Below are 26,929 nucleotides of genomic sequence, written 5' to 3' on the forward strand. Positions count from 1 at the left end.
AGTAACATAGTTGTCACTTAGAGAATTACCTCTTATTAAATCTCATAAAACAGTGTACACTGATAAAAGTCACAAGATTGGTTCTAAAAGACGACACACAATAAACAAAATTAAGTTTTTCTCTACCAGAAAATCTAAATTAAGTAAAATAGAAGAGACACGTAAATATAACATGTAATTCTGCTATTTCTACTTCCAGTTAAAATACAACATATTGCAATAGACTGTGCTTCCCACCATAATAGCCAGAAAAAAATGGATAAACTAAAAATTATTAAAAGACATAAAAGACATATAAGAGTTGTGGGAAGTATGTTCCACAAGGGCAGAAGCACTTCCTAGGTGAACTGGGATGGGTAGACTTTTTTCTCCCTGGGGCATTTGCCAAGTCTAGGCATGGGCAGGTAGAAGATGGACCTCCCTTAGTAAGAGAGACTTCCCTGGGGTTAGGCAAAACTGGCAGATCTTTTAAGGACCATGTGGGTTAGCATGACAAATTACAATGTGAAGGATTTCTTAATTGAAGACACCATACTCTCATGTAATAATAATACACATTACAAAACATCTCTCCATTTAATCATGGCTCCTATTGACTTCCATTTGGCACTGAAAAGAAATAAAACCCCATGTCTATACTTTAATACTGTCCCCTCAGTGCCTCTGGGGGTTTTGCTCTGATAGTCATCATTATGTTTTAAGGGTTGGAATATCACAGATCTGTAAGGTTATTCTCTTTCTAAACATAAAACCATGCTCAAGGTTATGACAACAACAAAAGCCTCTAACCAAGTAAGTATGCACTTTCTTTATGGTACATGTCAAGCAGAGTACCATGCAGGTTATCAATCCCAAGAGAGCAGAACACCATGCACCCCTTACTAATCCTAGGGGAAGAGGCCCGTAACATCTCAGTATTGGAGTCACCAAGGAAAACAACAGTCAAGCATTGAATGGAACAACACGTTATTTACATAGAGAAGAGACAGAGTAAGTCTCTTCAGTAGTGGACACTGGTCCCCAATGGCCAACAGATCTTTTCTGGTGGCCAACTCAGAATGATTGGCCTAAACTCCCTCCAGTTCTGCCACAGTAGAAGAAACACTGATTCCCGTCTTGTGGAGTCTGTAGTACTAAAAGTTGGGAGTGTAACTGAGGGCCATGGGCATCCATGCTAAAGAGAACAAGGGAACACTTATTGTGCCTGAAACAGAAAAAGATATTCCCACACAAAGTGATAAGCCCGTCATAGGCTATGTGGACTCTATCTCTTGGTAAGGAAGTGTTCCAGGCCCAAAACCAGGCCAAGTGGGAGTGGAAAGACTTCATACAGGAGACTGCCTTCCTCAACACTAGAATTTTCCTTTATTTGTAGTTTTCTAGAAGTTTTATCTTTCTTTGCTCTGATTTAGAAGTGATTCTGCGTTTTTCTCTCTTCCTGACTCATTTCCAGTGTTCAAGACAATTGTGACAACATACTATTTGAGGAGAGTATAAGCTTTGAATCCAGTAGAGTCAGGTTTAAATCCTAGATCCCTCGAACTCATTCCGATGTTGGGCATTTCAAACCTTTCAACTGAAACTATTGCAAGGAATAAAAGTAATTACAAATGTGAAATTGTGTAGTACCAAGAAATTGGTACCAAGAAGTAAATGTTGCTTTCCCTACTTTATATATATGAACTTTTTCAAAGGCTAAAGAAAATTTTATAGTTAACATAAGATTGTGAATGTGGCTATTTCATTCCTATGGAGACAACTGTACCATCAGGCTCTATTGATTAAACTCAGAAATAACTCTCTGTACCCACTCTTCATCATCTGAATGACTGCAGCTGCCCACCAGCTGTTCTGCCATGGTTCTATCCTCTCTTTTGCTACCAAATTAACATTCTTAAATGACACTTTCATGTGTCACTGACCCGCCAAGACATGTAGTGTTCCTTATTTTACAGAACCCTTATTTTATTTTCATAGAATGAAAAAACTGAGAAGACTCATTAAGATCATATGGTCATGTAAGGAAGGCAAATAGGTTTCATTCCAGCACCAGCTCCATTCATTTGGTGGTAGCTCCTTGTAGTAACTATGTTATAAAGGAATCTGAGGCTCAGCACTGACTTATCAGCTCTGTGGGTGATTATGATGTCTGCCTCAGGTATAGAGAGGCAGATAACGAAACAGCACATGTGCCATGTAGTTTCTATTCCTAATCAAGTCCTATTCCTTTAGCTGATTCTTGTGGTATATCTTCATATTCTAAGTAATATGCTTTTTGCTACGTCTTGATTTTTCATTTTTAGGGCTGATTTTTTTTTACTTCTCACTATAAAAGGTAAGGATTAAGCTTTCTTAATACCCTTGTTCAACAGATACATGTCTTATCTCTCCATAGCCTCATCATTTTGGCTAGTTCAAAATTTGAAGTTTACCTTATTATGAATATGGAAGGGCTATTGACACCTGAGTCATATAATATCAGATAATTATTTTATCCTTTCTTACAAAATTTTGTGTTCCCAGGAATTTAAAAACAACCTGTTTTTTTATTTGTAGTTTTCTATAGACTTATTAGTTCAATCCCAAACTGTCCTCTAACTGTAAAATTCCCTGTCTCTGTGTTAAAATCTATTCGGTAGTCTAGTCATTTAATCTTTTTGAAGAAATCACTTCTGACACTTGTCAATGACCTGTAACCAAAGGCCACTAGGAACACATTTGTAGCTGAATGAACCAAGTTTGTTACTCGTTGCAGTAAGGGAGAACACACACCATGAGAAATGGTAGGGTATCTCAATAGAGGGGATTAAAAAAGACTGATTTTGTAGATTGGACAATGTTTATGGTTTTGTCTGTGATAGAACATGACTACAGTATGGTCTTGTTTTTGTCTATGATCATAGAATGCTCTTGTCTGATGGTGATTTTCTATGAAATTGTGTTCAGCAAGAGAACACTAAGGCCTAGCTGTGAGTGCCAGGTCAGCTCCTGGATGTCAGGGGCTGCTTTTCTCATTCTTGGCCTTCTGATCCATTACAAATTGGTCTCATTGCTCTATAGCGTACTCTCCAGCTTTTATCTTAGGAGACTTACTTCATCATCTTGGTGATTCCCTTCATCCTTCTTCTATGTTGGGTCTCCTATTTCATGGATCTCTTCTATTTCTCTTTCATGGCTTACTCTCTCTCTTTTCAGTAGCTTTTTCAGAAAAGATAAATGGAAAGTAATTTTTAAAGACCTTATATGGCAGAAAATGCATGTTAGAATACCTTGCATGTCAGAAAATATTTTAACTTCACACTAGCTTCACAGATGACTAATAATTGAACTAATTATGTAATTTGGGGTTGGAAATTTTTTTCACATAATGAAGGCATTGATCAATTGTCATTTAGCTTCTGGAGTCACTATTAAGAAACTTGGTGTCACTCTGATGCTTGATCTTTTGTTTAAAGCCAGTTTAGTTTTATTTTTCATATCGGAACCTTACAGGATTTTTTACTTGTCTCCAGAATTTTTAAATTTCAGAATGTTGTTCCTACTTGTAGGTCTTCTGTTTTTATCCATTGTGCTGGATACTTGGTGTATATAGTAACATATGACCTTCAGTTCTGAGACTCTATCTTGAGTAGTTTCTTTAATTTCATCTAGTCTTTCTTTTGGGGACTCCTATTATCTAGATGTTGTACCTTTTAAAATAGTCTTAATTTCCTTATCTTTTTTCTCTTATTTTCCATTTCTTTGTTTTTTGGACTTGCCACAAGGGAGATTTACTCAATTTTTCCTTCCAATTCTATTTAATCATTCAGTCTGCTAACACATTTTAAATTTTTCATGAGCTCTTTTTTCTCTTAATGTTTCTTTTTTTACAGTATCCTTATTCTTACTTCCTACTTTCTCTTATTTCACTGAAAATATTAATGATAGTTTTTTTTTATTTTTCTTCTCTCTGCATAGACTTTATTTTCTGCAAATTTCATTTTCCTGTTTTTTGTTTTTTATTTGTGTGTTTGTTTTTGCCTCTTTTCTATTAAAAACTTTATTCAAATATCTGGTGGTCCTTAGCTATCTTTTTATATTTAAGAGTAGGATACCATAAAGCCAATTGGATGCTGTTTCTGGGATGAGGCTTGCCACTATAGGCTAATCTAGCTAGAAACAAATATATAAAGAATGGCCTTTAACCAAAGAGGAGATTGCAGTAAAATGCTCTCAAGTTGTTCATATTTTAATAAATAAGTGCCGTTTATATTAGGGCACTCCTAGCTATTATGGTCATAAAATAGCACTCATAGAACATAAAACTAACAAAAATGAAAATGAATTCAAATCCTCTTCCATCACTGATTTCAAGAAAAATCTATGTTTTTGTCCTAGTACAGTTTCAGTGAGAGACTAACTTCCTCTTTGACCTTATGACTTGTAATTAGCCCAGCCACAGTCCTACAGTGGTTGGCAGTACTTGAAAATAGGAGTGGGTCAGGCCAGTTACTCCCGACTTGAATGAACATTTCAGACTTGGATACAATCCAAAAAGGAAAGAGATAAAAGGTAAACATGAAGGGCTCTGGCTATTTTTGAGAATTTGCTTTCCCCTAGAGACTGTCCCAGAAATTCAAGCCACAAACCTCATGAAAGTTTGAAATATTTTAGAAAAATATCAAAGCCTTAAAGAAACTGAGGTTCACTAATATCAAATAATTGGGATGTTTACAGCAACAGAATAATGTCTAATTTCTCAACTTTTATGAAAGTTACTGATGCTTGTTCGTGCATTGAAAATGTCAGGAAGAAAAGATTCCAAACTATTAACAGTGACTCCTGGGGAGTAGCATTTGAAGTAGAAGTGGGAAGCAGAGATGTTTAATTGCTTACTTTAGACACTTTTTAATTGTTTGTTTCACTACAATAAACACATATTATTTTTTCTAAGTATGAAATTCTACTCTATAAAAATCAAAATAAAGACTTAAATAAGCTTACAAAAAGCTTGCTGATATTTCCAATTTAGGGCTCAAATGTAATGGTAAATATCTCAAATCTCCAGTATTAGAACATAGCTGGAAGATAACTAGAATCAATTAGGTTGGCAATTTGGTTGCAAGAAGTAAGAGAAACTCAATTAGGTGGCTCAACAACATAGAGGTTGTTTTAGTCACATAATAAAAAGTCCAGAGATAGGCACAGCAGATATTTTTGTATAATGAAAAGTCCAGGATCTTCTTAGCATCTTTTTTCGTCATCCTTAATGTGTATGGGTTTTTTTTCCAAGGTCATTTCACATTTAAACATAAGATCATACAGAAGTGGGAAAGAGCAGAGAATGAAAGGCATATGACAGCTGACTTGGCTGACTCTGTCTTTTTAACAGGAAAAGAGTATTTTTCCAGGAGCCCTATCCAGAAGACTTCTATTTACATTCCATTGGCTTGTCCCAGATCACATAGAGTCTGAGGAGTCCTGGATACATTACAGCACTGAACAAAACTGAGGTTCTGTAAGGTCAAAGTGGAGCATGGATATTGTCTAGAGCAGGCAACCAGCAGGCTCTGTTATCAGTGGCTCACCTTGTTACCTCTTCCACAAAGCAAGAAAACCACAAATTCTGTATGTTGTTATATGGATTTTACAAGACCATGTCTAAGTCCAGTGTGTGCTCCTCAACAGCTAGCTCTCCATGGTAGGACAGGCCCTGGAAAGCAGGATGCCTTTGGGCATTTGAAGGTAGGAAAGTTGCTACTAAAGATACACAGGTTCATGGATGTTGGAGCCTCCAAAGACACCCTTTAGCTAGTTTAAAAGAGCAGCATGAACCTTAGAAAGATGCTGTTAGATAACCTTTAAATCACTAAACAGTATAATATTTCCTTCTTGGGACAAATTTTAACCAATATTCTACCTGGGTGCCTAGACGTGTGTGCTGTCACAATAAAAGGTAAACCAGATCAGATTGTAGTCATGTGCTTTTAGTATAAAGATTCAGCTCTAAACGTGCTCTAAGTCAAGTATGCTGCTGTCAGCACTCCACGTTAATCCTTCTTGTATCCTGGGGTGGTATTTCCCCAGCAGCTGCCATGTGTCTTCCTCCTCTCTTCTCTTTTCTCCATTATAAAGAATCTGACAAGCTCATTCCTAATTAAGGAAGCAAAGGCTGTTGTAATGAAATGTTGCCTTCTCCCCAAAGTACTTTAATGGAGGAGAGAAACTCAGTAGAAATGTAATGATGGAATTTCTGGTAGCAACGAAGAAAGTTAAGACACTTTTCTTTTTTGTAAGAAATTTCCAGCTACCCATCAAACTACTACATAAGAGTAGCCAACTATTCTCACTGTTATTAATAATAATCTATAGGATTTCAAAATAAATTCACACTTTATAAGAATATAAATATTTGAGTATGCATGTTTCTAAAGTGCTGAGTGATCAGTTAGAGGGGCAGTAAAGTGTTAGGATCCTGGGCTCTAAGTCTAACCACCTGGGTTTATACCTACACCATTGAGGCAAGTTGCTTAAATGTCTTGTTCCTCATTCTCATCTGTACAATTAGAGATTTAAAAATGACATACCTCATGGGGTTATTGTGAAGATTAAATAAAACCATACATATTAAGCACTTAGAACCTTTCTTGACACATAGTTGATGCTTTATAAATATTAGCAAGTATTATTAGTAAGATTTATTTTATGTCTAAATGAATGAGAAATAGTATATTTGCAGCTAGTAAATTATAGGTTTTGGGCAGGTCTTTCTATTTTAGTTTTCCATGACTTTATAAAGAATATTCACCAAATAGACAGTTCCTATAAGATTGAGAATCATAATTTGCCCACCATTTTCAAAAGGTACATGATGGGGTTCACTCCATGACCTTGAAGATTTTTTTCTTGTATAAATGCCTGTTTTTAATTTCAATTTCCAGATGGAAGCTATCCCTAAAGATGATTCTGCATTATCTGAGAGAAGGAGAGAACTCCACAAGGAAGTTGAAGTAGCTAAAAGGAATTTGACCCAGCAGGTTAACATCAACTCTCATTTAAACTTCTAAGAATGATTAATACAGAGTTGTTGAGTGTTTAACAGTGCTCCACAAAACCTCATCTGTGGGAGAGTCATCAAAGATAGTATGATACAACTTAATATGGGTCTGTTTCTTCATCTTAAAGTCCACTCCAACCTCACATTAAATTTTTTGGGGAAAAGGCTGTGTTTGAACCAGCAAAAATTATACAAATTGGTGAGATTTTTTAAAATAAAAAAGCTATTGATTATATTAAAAATAAACAATAAATGTTTTATTTCACCAATGTCTAAAATGTTCAAATTTTGTTTATTTAAGCCACTGTCAAAGTATTTTTTAATTTTTATTTTTCTATTGGAGTTGGCATTCATTATTATTTTTTATTAGTTTCAGGTGTACATATAGTGGTTAGACATTTATATAATTTACGTAGTACTCCCCCCGATTAGTCTAGTACCCACCTGGGTACTATACATGGTTATTACAATATTATTGACTATATTCCCTATGCTGTACTTCACATTCCCATGACTGTTTAGTAACTACTAATTTGTACTTCTTAATCCCTTCACCTTTTTGACCCAGACCCCCAAAACTCCTCTCATCTGGCAATCACCAGTTTGTTCTCTGTGTCTATGAGTCTGTTTCTCTTTTGTTAATTTATTTTGTTCTTTAGATTCCACATGTAGGTGAAATCATATGGTTGGTATTTGTCTTTCTCTGTCTGACTTATTTCACTTAGCATAATACCCTCCAGGTACATCCATGTCATTGCAAATGATAAGATTTCATTTTTTTATGGTGGAATAATATTCTATTGTATATATGTACAACTTCTTTATCCAGTCATCTATTGATGGGCACTTATGTTGCTTCTGTATCTTGGCTATTGTAAATAGCACTGCTGTCCCTCTGCCGGAGCCCAAGGTGAGTTTCTGTGAGCAAGTGAGTCTGTGTACAGACCCTTTAAGTGGATGTCTGGGTTTCCATCAGTCTTTCATCTCACCAGAATAGTTAGAAGGCCCACTCATTTTTACAGCAAGATTCTGTGGGGACTTCTCTTCCCAGCACTGGAACCCTTGGCTGGGGAGCCCCGGTGTGGAGTTGGGGTCCCTCACTCTTCCAGGGGGAGCTCTATGGCCAAAATATCCCTCCTGATGCTCAACTACCACTCGCAAGTGTGGGGCCAGCCTGTTTTGTGTCTCCACCCCTCCTACCAGTTTTGATGTGGCCTCTTCTTTATATCTTTAGTTATAGGACTTCTGTTCAGCTAGTCTTCAGATGGTTCTCCAGATTGATTGTTCTATAATTTAGTTGTAATTTTAATGTGGTCATGGGAGGAGGCAAGCAATCTTGACCAGAACTTCCTGTCAAAGTATTTTAAAATATGCTTTTATGTCTCTTCTTTTTCTTAAAGTTACTTGAAAATACAGTCTAAATAAGAAAAATTATGTCATGTTAAATATATTATCACATTTGGACATTCTTTTATAGGATAAAGAAAATTCTTGGAGCTAGGGCAATAGTTTTGTTTTATGTTTTAATAATACAAATTCTACATAGGAAATAAAAAAATAGTCTAATGGTCTAAAACCACACTAAAAAATGGTTTTAGTGTGTTTCTTCAAACAAATTTTAATATGTTGTGTTTTTCAAGAAAATCCTATCAGATGCAGAGTCTAAGTTAGTAGAACAGCAACTTGCAGAAGAAAACAAGCTTTTAAAGGAGCAAGAAAACATGCGAGAACTAGTATTTGGCCTTGTCCGTCTGACTCAAATCAAAATTGATGAGAAGGAGCAAAAATCCAAGGATTTCCGGAAAGCTCAGGTATCTGTGTTTTTGTAACCATTCATTCATTACTACAAGAGTTTGGGGTAGCCTCATTTTAACACAATGTTCATTACAAAGCTATAATTGTTAAGTCTCCTTCAAGTTTCCATAACTATACAGCTTCCCGAAACAAGACTCAATCATACATTGAAAAACAGTCCTAGGATTCAATTAGCAGTAGTCAACAATCTAGAGAGAGAAAGAGCTAGATGAATCATAATGAGCAGAGTATTTGAAGAGATGACAATTTCAGTAAGAATAAAGTGGCGGATGTGACTGACAGCTGTACAGGCCACAGATATCTCACATCCTACTGTGATTTGCCCAAGAACAACTCAAGAGCAGAAGCATTAGACCTTTCTTTTCCCAAGTTCATCAAGCCAGTATCATTTAAACCAGTGTGAGGATACCCTTAGTTACTGCTCCACCCCATGACTTTCCTGGGCTCTCCACAAAGTATCAGAGCTGACCCAGTGCAACATCCCCAAACCAAAACAACAATGAAACCAATGGGAAAAACAAACGTCCTGCCATGCTAGCTAAAACTCTAATATTAGAACCATTTATTCCTCTTAAGGATTATGTCTAGAGGTTCTCTGTGAAAAACGAATATGATATGATATATTACTAAACTAGAAAACCTGAATTTACCCAGATGTTGGCTGTTTCTAAGTGCAACCTTTGTTCTAATTTTGAGCAAGTATTTACATGAAGTAGCATTTCTTCTTGTTTTTCAGAAAGAACTCACATCAAAGCATTAATGAGCAATGAGATTAAATAAGATTTTGCAGAGAAGACTGAGGAAATGATCTACACCACACAACCCCAGCAAACTCTTTAAGTCCCCACATTAATTGTTTATTTTTCCCTCATTGGAACATAGGAGAAACTAAAAGGAGTTTACTATTGTTGGCCCAGTAGAGTTCAGGGGATAGTTGGGTTTCACAGGGTAGAGAAGGGAAAGACAGTGACCAGGGAGGAAGGAAGGAAAGGAAGCAGTCTGAGAGAACAGAGTGGCTGAGGGGAGGAGGAGCACAGGGATACTTGTTACAAGGAACAATGATTTGCTTTATGAATTACACAATTTTCAAATTAATCTTAAAAATTGATATATATGTTATCTATGTGCAACTAATCTCTGTAAACCAAGCCTCATTATTAAATGAGCTCATTCATATAAAAGCACACAGTTCTTTCCCTTGAAATATAGAAATCAATAAAGGAAAAATATTGTTTTTCTTAAGCATTCTTAATAGTGGGAATTAGTCTGTCAAACATTAGCTGTAATAAGCTGTAATTTCCTTAAGGCAATGGTCAATCTTATTATTTTATTTAACGCTTTATCTACATACCTAAAAAAACACAAGAGGTAAAGGGAAAAACCAATGCTGCTATTATCTCCAAGATGGAGTGGATGAAACTAAATTTTTATATCTGTTTAATTCTTCACACATATATAGTTATTTAAATAATAATAGTTTTTTTCTGACTTCCATTCTCACTGAGAACAACATAAAATTGCTACATGTCCATCTTGGCTCTGATGCCTAGATGCTTTTTAATCACTCATGCCAAATGAGTTTTGCTCTCACAGTCCTCAACAGAAGGCCAACAGAAACTGTTTCCTCAGTTTTCTACCAGCAAATACTTCATCGTTGAATATCTTTTTTACCTTAGATGAAGGACCCAGTATCTTTATATTTGAAGAATGTTACTAATGTATTTAGCACTTGGTATATGTCTAGGATTTTAGAACTATAAGTGCTGTCTTTTAAAATATTCATGTGTAATTCGTAACACCTCCTTATGGCTTATCTCAGTATGGTGCTTCATTGTATAGGAAAACACACCCAAAATACAAAAGAATGGAAAAGTACTTTAAAATCATGGCTTCAGTCTCTCACAAAATACCACAGAGAATTCAACTCATAACGTTTATGAAAACTTACTACAAATCCTCTTCCTTCATCTATCTTCCACAAACTACAAACTCCTCATGCACCTAGCCCAGCTGTGCTATTCACACTCTTTGGTTCCTTCAAATGTTCCCCGAACTTTTCCTCAAACCTATCCTGTGCAGGCTCTTTTCTTTTCCTCTTCTCTGTTCTTCTGCTTCCTTAATTAACCCTTTGTCTTAGTCAATGTGGTTCAGTTAAGCTAGCCAGGCAATTTTCAAATCTCTTTTTCTTTCCCCTGATCTGCAAACCTAGCTGGCCAAGATAGTTTTTTTCCTTAATGGATAGGAATGAGATGGGTGAGACTGGGAGTACTCATATGTTGGCGATGATGGGCTTTTAAAATTATTATTTCACACATAATTTTTATATTTCAGCAAAAATATACCAACATTGTGAAGGAGATCAAAGCAAAGGATCTTGAAATCAGGATACACAGGAAGAAAAAACGTGAAATTCATCGGAGGTAAAAGAATTACATGATAATTTATCCACTTGGGTGGGGTAAAAAAACAGATCTTTATTTCACAAGTTTCAAAAACACTTGTATTTTTACAGACTCAGAGAGTTTGCTAAACTGTATGACACTATTCGAAATGAAAGAAACAAATTTGTTAACTTACTTCACAAAGCTCACCAGCAAGTAAACGAAATAAAAGAAAGGCATAAAATGTCATTAAATGAACTGGAAATTTTAAGAAATAGTGCAGTTACTCAAGAAAGGTAAGTGTTATAATAATTATTGTCCTTTCAAAGACTTTTGATTCATTGAACTCTAAAATATTCCAGTGATAATAAAATAGAAAATAACAGTCTTTTACAAAGCTAGAGAAGCCCTTGCTCAAACACCTTGCTTTACAGATGACAATCTAAGCATCTGAAAGCAATTCCTTATGCTTCTACTGTTTGGGAGCCATCAGTTTTTTAAGTGAATGTAAAACTATAACATATAACTACACTTAGTATGTTTATTTTTACTTACCCAATTAGAAAGAAAAGCACCAGTTTGGTAATTACATTTAAAGTTAGAAGACAATCAAATGTTTATTAACCAACATCCCCAGTTGTAGATTTGAAGCTTCTAATATGCTTGTGGGAGGCAGTACGGCAGAGTGGGTAAGAAAGGTGGTTTTCTAGACTCAAATCCCAGCCCTGCCACTTAGAGCTCGGGCAAACTACCTTACCTCTCTGGGCTCACATTCTTTACCCATAAAAATGTCCTTATTTTATGGGACTTTTTATTATTAAATGTTAATCCATGTAAAAACACTCAGAAGTATCTGGCAAACAGTTGTTTTTTAACTTATTACTTACCATGTGCCAAGATCTGTTGGACTATTTCACTGATATTTAGAGTCTGTATAACCTGAAAATTTTCTAGTGGCCATTAATGCCCAGTTTCCTTTCACAAAGATATTACAAAATAGGCTCTTGTGTGCGGATAGGGCTGGGATGGGGGTCAATGGGGGAGGGGATTGGTATGAAAAGGAAAATCTAATTTCCTAATCAGGTTCTCATCCTACATCAACGTAAAATATCATTTATAAAGGCCATGCATTAATTCAGCATTTATTGTGAAGCTGTATTGAGCCGGGTACCACCTTAGGTCCAATGGACATTTTCAGATGTAACCATCTCTGCCTTTAAGAGAGCAATCTCCTGGGGATGACAGAGCAGTAAATGAATTACTATAGTCTCTTGCTTTGATAAAGGAGGGCAGCAGAAGGTTGGGGCACAAAAGAAAGATGTCCTAATCCGGATGGAGGGGGAATCTGAGACCTGGGAAGATTACAGAAATTCCCGAAGTGTGATCATGGAAAGTATGATAATCATGATTATCAAGTGATAATCATGATGAATATCATTATTACTACTACTATTATCATTTCAACAGACACACTAAAGCAAGAGCTACATTGATACTACTTTGGTTTCAGAAATCTTCAGTTTTTAAAGAAAACTATTATCTTACCCATTTCCCATTATTTTTAAAGAAAGCTACAAAATTCCATGCTGAAACGTGCCAACAATGTTACCATTAGAGAAAGCATGCAAAATGATGTGTGCAAAATTGTAGTCAAACTTCAGGAAATGAAAGAGAAGAAGGAAGCCCAGTTAAATAACATTGACAGACTTGCCCATATGATCACCGTCATTGAAGAGGAGATGGTGCAACTTCGCAAAAAATACGAACGAGCCGTTCAGCGTCGAAATGAAAGGTAAAAACCAGGAACCTAACATGAAGACAAAGCACCCAGAGATCCTGTTTAGAAATATTGCCCCCTGCTCTATCTAGACTTGACAGTGGGTAGGGAGGGATATTTGACATTCAGATTTTATTAGCCTTGGGGAGGAGGGTAGCCATTTGTTTTGCCTGAAAATGAGAAACTCTGTCCTCATAAGAGAAACAGGCAAGAGTAGAGTTTGGGAAGTTGCTCATTTGAAGGTCAAGATCCTTTCCCAGACTACCATTTAGGATGCCTCTGATACCATCAAATTATTTCAGTAACATTGACATTAATAAAGCTTTGGATTATGTATCCATTTTTTTGTGATAGATTTGTTCATATTATAATATTTATTCAGCCATTCTCTCAGTTCTTTTCTGAACGAGTAAGCACAACCTCTAGGAGCAGCATTATTTCTTCCAGGCTATATCATTAATCAATTACTATTAGCAGTTTCCCCAAGTTGCTTATGCTTTGAGAAACCTGGCAGCAGATGGTAGAGCATATAGTAATTATATCTGGTACCTGATTGTTTTCATCAAACCTTGGTTGTGTTCTCATTTATGTAAGTACTGGACCTAGAAAGTACAAAAAGGTGGTAAAGCATTGCTTCTGGCTTCTGTTGTTAAGAAGACTGAGAAGATCACGAGAGGAACAAATGAACAGCAAATGAGACAAAATACAGAACTAAGATTAGCCAAATACAACTATGTACACACATTTGAGAAAGGAGAGAAAGAAAGAGACAGAAGCAATTACAGACAAACTCTGGGATAATGGATATGCACAGTGTGTGGGAAGAAGTTCAGGGTGGTGAAGAATACCATTTTTCAAAGGACTGCCAGGTGTTTTCTCTGGGGAAAAAAATCCTCTTATTTGGCTCCTGTCACAAACTGGGCCCTGTTCAGATCTGTGGGGCTGGAATTAGAAATTTCTTACTTTCTTTTTTCCCCATATTTTCCTCACAAGGAAGGGTTTTTTCCCCTGGCAAGATTATAAATGACAGAATTTTGCATCAGAGATAGTCAATGTTAAAAGAACCTAATGGGCCTGGCAAGTTACATTGAACAGTCACTGTAGAAACACATTCCCTGGCCCTCTGCCTCGGTACTTCTGGCCAGAACTTGTTTGGCAAGTCTGGTCCAAGGAAAGGGTCTGCAGAAAATCAGAATATGGGATAATTTTGTTCATTCATGGGGAAGACATTCTTTCCCACCCCAGGAAAACCTTGGAGACCTGCAGAGGTACTGTGCTAGCCAACCACACGGTCAGCTCAGACCATCCTTCTCCTATTCCCCAGACATTCAAAGTGTGCAGTTTAACTAGAAAACCACTGGTATTTATCTATTGTCTTTTAGAATTATGCAATGTTGTTGTGTATTTTGCCCCCAAATCCGGAGAGAACCACAATGACTAGTGAAACTGTGGCCTCAACATCCTCTTAGCCTTTGCCTCTCAATTTGACCGTAGTGGTGTTCAGCTGATAGAACGGGAAGAAGAAGTGTGCATTTTTTATGAAAAAATAAATATCCAAGAGAAGATGAAACTAAATGCAGAAATTGAAATACATGTCCTGGACGAAAAGATACGATTCCTGAAACTGAAGATTGCTGAGAAGCAAAGACAGATTCATGTGACCCAGAAATTACTGCCAACCAAGAAGTCCCTGGATGCCGAATTAGCAGTGCTCCAAATTCAGGTGGGAAAGTGTTCATGAGACCCTTCCAGGGACCATTTGCTGATTCTTTTTTCTTCCATTATTGGTTTGTAGGTCACAAAGTTCTTACATGTAAATCAAGCCATGCTACTCCCAGTACCTGCAAGAACCCATGAGTTATATGTCTTTTTAAAAAATGCCTCAGAATATGACTGCAAGGTAGAATCTGTGTGTTAGGCAGCCAAGCCTCAGATTATCTTTTTGTCCCTTGAGGCATTTTCTGCCTTTCCTGGAATATAGATCCTCCCAAATCTCAACTCTAGTTCAGCTTCCTTATAGCTCAAAACTTAAGTAATTTTATTACCACTGGCATAATTATGTTTTTGATGCTTGCTGAAAAGATCTTGGAGACCATCTAGCTCTCTTATTCTTACCACTCTTGCCCTCTGGAGCCAAGATTGTTGTTTGTTATTAATTGGCAATCACAATAATTCGACTCCTAGTTAACTCTCTTAGTTTTCCTGTAATTTAATAACCTAACATGCCTTTTAAAAAGTGGAATAAAGCCAGAAAGTTTAAACATTAAATAGCAAATAGAAAGAAGGAAGAGAGAGAGAGAAAGAAAGAAAGAAAGAAAGAAAGAAAGAAAGAAAGAAAGAAAGAAAGAAAGAAAGAAAGACAGACAGACTAAAGCTACTTTCTTCACATGTGACAATTTCATTTTTTCTTAAAGAAAATATAGAAAAAATTAGACTAAAAAATTTGTGGCTTGAACTTTTTTATTGACTTAATGTAAGAATAAATTTTAATCTATAATACATTTTCTAAAATGTCAGATTTGCTTTCAGATTTTTTCTAATTATAAAATTAAGACATGTTCAGTTAATAAAGTTTTGAAAAATATAAAATTTTTAAAGAAGAAAATAAAATTCTATCCTCAGGATATACTCACTATTAAAATTATAAAAAATCTGGAAGAGAGCCTTCTAGTCTTTTTCTAGGTGTACAAGTAAATGGTTTTCATTAGCTCATGCTGTAAACAGATTTGGGTCCTGATTTTTTTTTAAAAAAATGTAATTATGTCATGGGGAATCACAGGACTTTGTGAAACTGGATGATGGGTCTACTTTCATATGTTGTGTGTATGTGCTATATAGATGATAGGATCTTCCATTTTGCACAAATATACCAAGGTTCTGATTCCAGAGTTTATTTGTTTGTTTGTTTTTTAGCCATACTTTCTCCCATTCACTTCTTCAATAAGCGTAGCCCTGATTTAGATAGATTGGTTGGAACATCCCCCAGGCCTCCCACATAGCCTCCTCAGGATTCCTGGGGCTCTGACTCAGGTTTCCAATGAGATTCATTTGGAGGAATTCCCTCATCACCTTGCACACACAGTGCCTAGTCCACTTGTGTGCCATGTCAGTGCAGACTCAGGACTCGCTCCTTCTTCAGCCTGCACCTTTCATGCAAGGCCTTTGTGAACTGACTTTACTGAAGATTTGGGGCAACACTGCGAGAAATACAAAGAACTTCAAGTTAAATATCAGATATCCATGCCCTTCAAAGTTCCATAGGGCCACTCCATCACTTGGAGCAGTCCCCTTGGGTATATTACCCCATGCAGCACCGTAGCCCAGCTCTGTTTCACTGGCTTGTCTTTCCATCTTTATCCCGCATTTTCCCTCCCCGTGGCACCTCATACTTTTCTCATTCCATTTTACAGAATAATTTGGCTCTCTCTATCTCTTTCCCAAAACAAAGTTTCAGGGCCATCTTTGCTCATACTAAACTATCAAGATGCCCAGCAGAACAAAAAGACTAAATTCAAGATCCACAACAGAAAAATGCGCTCCCTATTATCTAAATATTTTATTCATGTTAATTGCAAATAAATATTTCTATTCGATGGATAAAATTAGTTGTGCTTAAGATATATATACTCGACATTTTATTTTATAAAAACAGTTTTCTGGTGTGAAATATGAATTCAAGTTTACCCAAGAGGAAATACTATGCATTTAATGATAGTACACACTACCTGATGTGAACCCAAACCATTCTGACTGCATATGAATTGAGACATATGGACTATGTGTTATCATCAGTTACTGTTTTACCAGAGTTAGTTCTAAACTTAAGAATAGTTGAATAGAAAGTTTCCCATTAGTCTTCAAATTCACTTAATTATTGTCTACTGAGCACTACTATATGAGCCCTTTGAAGGACTTGATGTGAAATTTCAAGCTTAAGGCAAGCTATTTTTGCACCTTGACTTGCAGTATCAATTCCTATTATATCCTGTGTGTTAAACTGTAGCGTTTTGTGTGTTTTTCAAAGTCTTCCCATCTTTTGCATCATTTTCGGAATTCTCTTAAGGTTTGTATTTTCTCAGTTGTTTGAAACAGTTTTTAATCATCCAACATTCTAATCCAAGGATTATCATGAGTCATATTTTCCTGATGTTTGTAATAGAGGTTTTTTTTTAAGGGGTTTTGGAAGTCATATGAACTATTTTAGGACACGAGAACACTATTTTATATAGAAAAAGTAAACATTTTTTCCTCAAAGGCCATGGGTAAATAAAATCAATCAAGACACCCCTTTGATAAGAAAGCACCATATTTTTTTCCTATTTAATTTCCTAATTAAGAGAAGGAAATATTAAGTGTTGTTAATAATAAATACAACAAATGCTTAATTACATATAGATGTATACTTTAAGTCCCTATTGAGGGCAAAAAATCTCAGTGTGCTGCTACTTCTTCCAGGGAGTGGCCATATTTCTTCATCCACCTCTAAAGTCTCATCAATTCCACAAATATAGTTGGTATATAAAACATTATATTGGGTGTTTGGCAAAAAGACATAGATAGTTCAAGCTATCCTTTACAGACTGTACATTGTGTTGACCTACTAATTAAGAACTGTATTCTTCTCTGGAAAGCCATTACACCAATTGCCAGCAAAGAGTTTTAAACTGGTCTAGTATGACTTATACCTTGTATGTTGTCTATCTTGGCCTCTGTATTGACCTGAAAGAAAGAGATCAAGTCTGTGTAGTTTGAGCTCTGCAATTCCATAACATTTCATGAGTATAACATGAAATGGGAAGTAATCAAAGGACTGGTTATAAAATCAGCTTTGTCTTTGATGACCCAGAAGTCGTCACCTTGCCTTGTAAGGCTAGTTACAGACATCATTCTCATGGTACCATAAGTGAACAGAAGCATTGCTTAACTTCAAGTCCCAGCTGATAAGGTGTTAAGAGTTTTCAGTTTTTACCTGTGTTGGTCATAGTGAAAGATGCTAAAGACTCTGGGCTATGTGATTTTAAGATTTACTGAACAAGAGAGCTAAAGTTCATGTTTCTTTCTTGTTTAATAGTTTTCACAGTGTACAGACAGAATAAAAGACCTGGAGAAACAGTTTGTAAATCCTGAGGATAAGAACAGAACCCGCTTCCTTCCGGGGAAAGATATGACTGAAGAAGAAATGATCAAAAAATTAGATGCGGTAAACATTCTTTCTTAAAATAGCACCTATTAGCCCCTTGTTGATCAGCATCACAGTAACACAAATATGTTTCATGTTATGCAGACCGATTTATCCCTCATTGTTCTAGCCATTAATATAGTCTTTTCCTTGTAATCTAGTAACAAAACCTAAGCTTGACTTTAAACACTTGCCAAAAGAACTAAAAATTGGGTGGTTTCAAGATGACCACCTTTGTCTCATAGCCCAAAGGAGCAATTTTGGCATTTTAAATGGATTCGTTTGTCTTCCTGATTGGAGCATATCAAAGGGAGGTCAATGTGGAAGGTACCATGGAGTGGAAGAGCTCCCAGAGTTATCTGTAAGGATTGGGCATGGGAAGTCTTTACTTAGTCCAGCTCTAAAGACTTTCTAGAGGTATCTGGGCAACTACAAAAGCAATGTATTTTCATTTGGGTGGGGGGTAGGGAATAATAGTGCTCTAATTAGGAAAGAAGTTTTTGGCTTGCATGACATTTTTCCCCCTTCCTACTGAAATTGTTTTTGACTGTAGCTGGAACTACAGCTGGCCAAGAAGGAGGAGCAGTTACTGGAAAAAGATTTCATCTATGAACAGGTCTCCAGGCTCACGGATAGGCTCTACAGCAAAACTCAAGCCTACAAGCAGGACACACTGCTCTTAGCCAAGAAGGTCTGTCCAAGACCCTGCCTTCTCAATTTTTCCCTTACTCCTCGATTACTGTTCATTTTCCACAGACTATTTATTGAGAGAAACCCTAGAGAGATTTGGCTTTATGACTAGAGAAACATAAAGATGTAAAATTAAAAATTTAAAGATGACTCTTAGAAAATTGTCCAAAATAAGTTTCAATCTTGTTCCCTGAATGAATTCACTTTATGGTGTAAAAACCTAAGCTTTTCAATGACAGTATATAAGTTTCACTTAATCGGGCACATACTCAAATATGACAATTATTATCTTTATATTTTATGTGCCAAGTTAAACCCTTTCTAGTTCCTTTTGGAGGGCTTCACTTATCCAGCACTCTGCATGGGAACTCAACCAGAACCCAGAAATGGAAGGAGACCATTAAAGACAATCACAGTCATACAAACATGGGCCTGTTACACCATGGGGTAGAGCTACTGCCAGGCTCCACTAGTGAGGAAAGTACAGTACATGGATCTTCCTGATTTCATAAGCTTAAAATACTGTACCAGGACTGCTGATTCAAAGCCACAGGGTCAGACTGGGACTTCTAGAAGCTACCTTGAAAGGAGCAGCCAGCAGGAGGGAGGTTGGTTGATGATGACACAGCAGGACCTTGCATCATAGAGTGGTCAGAGGATTTCCTGGCCTCTGAAGCCTCTTGGAGCATCCCGCTGTGACGGCACAAGGATTTTAGTCAGGCAGCAATAGTTACTGAAACTACTCTGTGCTCCTCTCATGCTAGGAATGGGGGAAGAAACAGAGAGGAGGGGACACATTGTACCCATCATCTAGTGTGGGGAGGCAGGCAGGAAAATAGATCATGGTAACACCCACAGCCTGACTATGGGGTCCAGGGCGCAGCAACTGTTCATCATTTTTCTTAGTTTCCCCAATGCCTAACATGTACTAAACCCTATAAAAACATTTGTTGAATAAGTAAACAGTCCTGTTCTAGAAACAGTTCTGGCATACTTAATAGGAAATTATTGTAAATCTCAAGCCTCCTTTGCCATTTTTATTTGGCTTTTACACTTCTGCTCTGATGACTTATACTGGTAGACTGGTCAGTCCAGTGGCATTTGTGCAATTCACAACTTTACCTCATAAAATAAGAATATTAAGACTTTTTTTAGGCTCATGAACTTTGCCTGAATTACTATGGCCAATGTTTAAATGTTACCTGCCTTCCTTCTTTTTGCAAAATGAATTCCCCTGTCTTTGAAGGAAGTCAGTTTTCGCTGAGAGCTGGCTTGTCAAAGCTGATGGCAGAGCCTCTCTGGAAGTCAACAGTAATGCTAGAGAAAAGCAGTGGTGTCATGTGGTCAGGAAGGTTCCAGTATAGTTGTGTTCTGTCCTGTGATTTACCTCCCCTTTCCTTTCTCCACTTTCTGTGTTCTCTACCTGGCTTTCATTTTTTTAATTTAAAATGATTATCTCATAGTAAGCAGATCTAGAAGACGGGAGGATGTTCAGATCTCGGATTTGAGATTTGCAAATACTAGCAAATGACCTTGAGAAAGATAACAGAAATGATCTTAAAACTGGGTTTCCTGACCTGTGAAATGGGTATGATGTCAGTTAAAGTAGCAAGCATTACATACTCAAGCAGAAGTGGCCTAGCCCCTGTGGGTGCTCAACAAGGATGAGCGTCTTCTTAAGCCTCTCATCTTTCCCAAATAGCTTATGGTTCCTCTTCCAATTTTCCCAAATGAACAAAAAATGGAAAACCTCAGCAAAAACTTAGAGCAACCCAGATAATGCCATCCTTTTTTTGATTTATAGAGGAAAAGGGAGGTTGGCTGGTTATTCATACACACAACACTCAAGTGTGCAGTGACTGATTAATGAAATTTAAGAGAGATAATGACTCACCACTGAAGCTTTAAATGGTAATCATTTTTATTCAATGTATGCTTCCTAAAAATTCAGCAGTGTAGAAAAATTTTAAATATTTATATTCTTTATTCCTTATGGCGACAAAGTATATAAGTAAATCACTAGCAGCAACATTCCTCTAAGCAAATGTGCAGATAGACCAGTGTGTCCCCTATTAGGAGAAGGAGAATGTTTCGAGGTCAGACATAATGTTTGGAAGCTCATATTCATGTCTTGATTTACTCTGATGCAAAGGACTGAAGGATTAAAATAGACTAAAAATTTACCATTTCTTCATTCAACAAATATTCCATTTTAATTTTGCTTGATGCCTCCTATGCTCCCAATCTGGATACTGGGAATATGATGAATAAAATAAATAGTCTTCATCTTCATGAAGAGTAAATTCTTGTGGGAGACAGACTATAACCAAATATCCAAATACATATATACATAATAAAATGTCAAAAGTAGGATATAAATTTAAATTAAAGCAATATAATATTACAGAGTGTTGGCAGGTGGGAGGAGTTACTACTCACTAACCCATCATGGCTACAGCCACACTAAAAGGCTGTGCAATGGACCAGAAAACTGAAAGGAACCACTAATTCCAATTTTACTTTTCTTTTAAAACCAATCATTCTACTTAGTCCTAACTTTTTATTTTTTGATGATAAATAGCTAATGTGCGACTTCTGGTCAAGATGGTGGAACAGATAAATGCTGTGCTTGCCTCCCCTTATGACCGCATCAAAATTACAACTAAACTACAGAACCATTATCATTGGGAGTTGCCTGAAGTCTAGCTGAACAGAAGTCCTACAAATGGGGACATACAAAAGAGGCTGCCTCGAGACTGGTAGGAGATACAGAACAGGCTGGTCCCACATCCACATATGGCATTGAGAATCAGGAGGGATATTTTAACTGTGGAGATCCCAAAGGAGGAGCAAAGGGTCCCAGCCCCATACTGGGCTCCCCAGCCCAGGGTTCCAACGCTGGGAAGAGAAGTCTCCACATTCTTCTGGCTGTGAAAAAGTGGAGATTGTGGCTGAGTGAGACAGAGGGCAGCTGGAATTCTGGGCATTATTCTAAAGGGGCCTATACACAGACTTACTCACTGATGGATTCACTCACTCTGAGTATCAGAGCTGAGACAGCAGCTTGAAAGGTGCCAGGGACATATGGGGAGGAACTGAATTTTGTCTAACTTCAGGTTGAGGACTGGAGGAATAGCTTTCTCCACAGCTAAAATATCCCTCCTGATTCTCAATGCCATATGTTTTGTCTTCTCCCAGACAAAACTGCTGGGAGAAGCCTTTGTTTCTTTCTTGTGCCCTCACCCCCAGCATGCAGATACAGGTGGGATGCCACATCTGAGTCTCCATCAACCTGGCTAATACTGGTTGCTCCCGACCCTTGTGATTCCCTGAGACCCCACCCAACTTACAGGCCCACCCAAGCCACTTCCACTGGCTTTTCCATACAAATGGCCTATGTTGGCTCATGCTGTGGACTTTCCTAACTTCTCTCAAAGATTCACAAAATCCAAACAAGAAGCATCCTGCATCAGTGTGCCCCATACCTCTTACTGAGCAGCCAGTAGTAGTGGCAGTGGGCCTCACTTCGCAGCTTGGCCTCTTGAAGTGCCTTAAGCCCGGCTCAGGTGGCAGAAATCTACAGATTGCTTGATAACTCTTGCCAGGTGGCCCTGGGCAGGGTACAAGCTGCAGCTGAACTTGGCCTGCAGTGGGGCCCTTCCCAGGAGGTCCCAGGGTTGGCATACCCTACGGCCAACTTCTGCCAAGCTAGAGCAACACCTAGGGCTGCATCCAAGGATGATGCACCCAAAGAGTAGACTGAAGGCAGGCACCAGAGCCCTGAAAAAGCAAATCCTGCTCCATAGGGTCAGTCTCTCACCAGCTACTCCTCACAACCAATCAGCCTAAGGGTCAATCCCACCACTGATGTGTCAACAGCAACCAAGGCTCAACTACAACAGCAAGGCACACACAGCCCATACAAGGGACATATATAGAGCACCCAGCTCAGGTGACCAGGGAAGACTGTGCCACTGGGCCCCACAAAACATCTACTACATACAGCCACTCTACTAAGACCAAGAGACATAGGAACCCTACCTAATACATAGAAACGAACATAAGGAGGCTGCCAAAATGGAGAAACAAGAAATGTCCCAAATGAAAGAACAGAACAAAGCTCCAGAAAAAGAATTAAATGAAATGGAGACAAGCAATCTACCAGATGCAGAGTTCAAAACATTGGTTATAAGGATGTTCAATGAACTTAGGGGAAGAGTAGGTGAATTCAGTGAGAACTTTAACAAAGAGATAGAAAACATAACAATGGAGATAGAAAACAAAGAATCAGTCAGAATAGAAAAAATGCAATAATTGAAATGAATACATTACAGGGAATCAACAGTAGATTAGACAATGCATAGGATCAAATCAGTGTTTTAGAAGATAGCAGAAAACACTCAATCAGAACAGCAACAAGAAAAATGAATCCAAAAAAAAAAAATAAGATAGATTAAGAGACCTCTGAGACAACATCGAGTGTACTAACATTTGCATCATAGGAGTACCAGAGGTGAAGAGAGAGAGCGAGGGATTGAAAACCTATTTGAAGAAATAATAATGGAAAACTTCCCTGATCTTGCAAAGGAAATAAACATACAAGTCTATGAAGTGCAGAGTCCCAAACAAGATGAACCCAAAGAGGCCCATATCAAGATACATCATAATTAAAAACAAAGAGAACCTTAAAAGCAGCAAGAAAAAAGCAATTAGTTACCTACGAGGGAACTCCCATAAGATTATCAGCTGATTTCTCAATAGAAACTGCAGGCCAGAAGGGTTTGGCATAAAATATTTCAAATGATGAAAAGCAAGGACCTATAACCAAGATTACTCTTCCCAGCAAAGCTATCATTTAGAATTGAAGGACAGAAAAAAAGCTTCCTAAATAAGAAAAAGCTAAAGGAGTTCAACACCAAACAATATTACAAGAAATGTTAGAGGGACTTCTTTAAGAAAAAAAGTTCACAAATATAAAATGGCAATAATTACATATCTATCACTGATTACTTTCAATGTAAATGGAGTAAATGCTCCAATCAAAAGACAGAGTGGCTGAATGAATAAGAAAATAAGACCCTTATATATGCTGCCTACAAGAAACACACTGCAGACTGAAAGACACACACAAACTGAAAGTAAAGGAATGGAAAAGATATTTCATGAAAATGGAAAAAAAAAAAAAACTGAGGTAACAATCCTCATACCAGACAAAACAGACTTTAAATGTTATAACGAGACAAAGAAGGACCCAGTAATCCCACCTCTGGGTATTTATCTGAGGAAACCCAAACCACTACTTTCAAGGAATATGAGAATCCATATGTTCATTGCAGCATTATTTACAATAGCCAAGATATGGAGGTAACCTGAATGTCCATCAATGGATGAATGAGTAAAGAAGACATTATACATTTATACAATGGAATATTACTAAGCCATAAGGAAAGAAATCTTGCCATCTGCAATGACATGGATAGACCTAGAGGATATTATGCTGAGTAGAATAAGTCAGAGAAATACAAATGCCATATGATTTCACTTACGTGTGGAATCTAAATAACAAAATAAACAGAAACTCATAGATACAGAGAACATTTTGATGGTTGCCACTTAGGAGGGGTTTTATGGAGGGTTGGTGAACAAGGGGAAGGGACTGAGAAATATAAATTGGTAGTTACAAAACAGGTATGAGGATGTAAAGTATAACATAAGGAATATAGCCAATAATATTGTAGAAACTATGTACAGTATCAGATGGGTACCATGTGTATCAGGATGATCACTTCATAAGTTATATAAATGTCTAATCATCATGTTGTATACCTGAAACTAATATTATATGCAAATTATAATTGAAAAATAAAGTTGATTTTAAAAAGACAGCAAAAAAAAGACAGTTAAAAAAATACATATGAAATGTTCTGGAACCTCAAAGGCACCACACACTTAAAAGGGATTATTATTATAAAGCAGAAAACTCCTAAAACAAACTTTTGGCCCTTCACCTGGTTCCCAGGGTGTTTTAGGTAAGCCATTGTTTGCACAGTGGTGTAATGCTCTTAATTTGCAGCTGCATATCTTACCTTTTAGGTGGCACCTTGAGTCTAGCGTGTGCCTTTCAAGTCTCTTTACATAACTTAGACATGATGGATGCTTAATAAATGCTAGGTATACCGATGGGATTTAGGCTTTCTATGCATCTGTCTTTCATGTTTTTGTTGCAATGTTTTTGAGTAATCTGGAGACCTCTTAATGAGAGTAAAAGCCTTTAAAATTTTCAAAAAGTCCTGAGATCTCTTCTAATTCTTATTTTCTATAATTTCCCACTTAACCTTTCCTTCCTTCAGGGAACAATGCCCCACCCCGCACCACCACCACCACCATTATAGACAGCCAGCAGTTTGCCATTTTCTTCGACTCTTCATGGAATGTATACATAGGCTAAGTCTTGGGCTCTCTAATTCTAGATGAATGGCTACCAGAAAAAGATCAAAGACGCCACGGAAAAAATGATGGCTCTTGTTGCCGAGCTGTCCATGAAACAAGCTCTGGCCATTGAACTCCAAAAGGAAGTCAAGGAGAAAGAGGACTTCATTTTCTCTTGCAATTCCAGGATAGAAAAGGGTCTACCACTCAATAAAGAGATTGAGAGAGAATGGTTGAAGGTACTTCGAGATGAAGAAATGTATGCCGTGGCCATCGCCGAAAAGTCTCGGGTAAGTTTTGGCTTCTATGTTGCATTTGTAAAGTGGCCAGGAAAAGCTATTTTCCGGGGTTTCAATCCTTCCAAAATATATGAAAATTTTCCCACTCTACCATATACAGTCCCAACAGTCATAAGAAGTTTTGGTTTTTAAAGACAAGTCAAAAGTGCAATAGTGCAACATACCATAATATTCTCTGGAGAACACTTGGCAAGCACAAAGTTCCACCCTACAGTCTTACATCCTGGGCTGGTGTGGTTGAACACCATGGACTCCCACTGGCATGGCAATGACCAGGCTGGCATTGGTTTTAGCCATATGTCCCCAATCCCTGTCCTCACACCCTTCCTCAGACTACTCCTTACTTAACGTGGCATATTGTGAGGCCCCCAGCGTATTACGGTTGTCACAGCCTTTTGCAGACTCTGCACTTGGTGCACATTACAGACCTCAATGCTGCCCTTTTTTCCTCCTGCCACTAGCCTAAGTCTGTGTCTATTGCTGATTCCACCTGCAAGTTGGATGCCCAGTTCTTCTGCCTACTCCCATGATCTTTCAATATTTCTTAGAATAGAATTAGGCATCTCTTTCTAAGGAAACTGCATCTTGGGGACCTACAACTCACTCTCAGACCATCAAGTAGACATCCTCAAAAAGATCACCATTTACTCCCTAACCCAAGAAAAAAGGTACATTCCCCACACATAGTAGAAATATCTGAAAACAAGGTCTGATTTTTAATTCCCACATTGCCTGGGACTATATTTTTTAAGGCATTCACGTCTTACCTATGGTGTCTTGGCTGTCATTTACCTGTCTCCATTATTTAGAATTCTTTTTAATGCTATCAGAGATGCATCTATTTTTCAGAAGCACAGGCAAAAAGATCTTGAAGACCTTGAGGCTCAAAGCAAGCTGCTGACTACTTCTCTGATTCTTCTTTTCTCCTTATCTCTTCCTTAGTAACATTTGCTCACCAATGACTTACCAAAGGAAATAGATAGTCCTATACCTTTGTCAAAAACAAAAACATGGAAATAATTAGTGCCTTATGAAAAATATTGAGGTTAGAATATAGTGAATTTAGAACCCACCAGCCATTTGATGATAAACCCTAAAACCCAGAAACAGTGTTGCTTTAGCAACATAGGTCATTGCAATGATATGCAACATGTGAGTGGGAGTGTGTGTGTGTGTGTGTGTGTGTGTGTGTGTGTGTGTGTGTGCGTGCGTGAGAGAGAGAGAGGGAGAAATGGAAGGAGGGAGAGAGGAAGGTAGGGAAGGAGGGAGGGAGGAAGAGAGAGAGAAAGAGAGAGAGAATGTGTGTGTGTGTGTGTGTGTGTG

General features: G+C 37.5%; 1 protein-coding gene across 6 annotated transcripts in view; it reads left to right on the plus strand.

Annotated features, from left to right (window-relative positions):
* Window positions 1–26,783, plus strand: part of CCDC146 (coiled-coil domain containing 146) — a 147,487-nt gene extending 120,704 nt beyond the window's left edge. For 2 of the 6 annotated variants that reach the window (XM_023533641.1, XM_023533642.1), the window contains 9 exons: window positions 6,921–7,016; window positions 8,677–8,847; window positions 11,183–11,271; window positions 11,364–11,528; window positions 12,800–13,024; window positions 14,504–14,732; window positions 18,081–18,209; window positions 18,742–18,879; window positions 25,349–26,780. In XM_023533641.1, coding sequence (XP_023389409.1) covers window positions 6,921–7,016; window positions 8,677–8,847; window positions 11,183–11,271; window positions 11,364–11,528; window positions 12,800–13,024; window positions 14,504–14,732; window positions 18,081–18,209; window positions 18,742–18,879; window positions 25,349–25,738 — 1,632 coding nt within the window. In that variant the 3' untranslated portion in view covers window positions 25,739–26,780. Of the gene's footprint in view, window positions 1–6,920; window positions 7,017–8,676; window positions 8,848–11,182; window positions 11,272–11,363; window positions 11,529–12,799; window positions 13,025–14,503; window positions 14,733–18,080; window positions 18,210–18,741; window positions 18,880–25,348 lie in introns of all 6 variants that reach the window. The other 4 variants (XM_011365232.2, XM_023533643.1, XM_023533639.1 and 1 more) reach the window with 4 other exon arrangements.
* Window positions 26,784–26,929: the final 146 nt, after the last annotated feature.

Source organism: Pteropus vampyrus, unplaced genomic scaffold (genome assembly GCF_000151845.1).
Source record: "Pteropus vampyrus isolate Shadow unplaced genomic scaffold, Pvam_2.0 Scaffold107, whole genome shotgun sequence".
Taxonomy (NCBI): domain Eukaryota; kingdom Metazoa; phylum Chordata; class Mammalia; order Chiroptera; family Pteropodidae; genus Pteropus; species Pteropus vampyrus.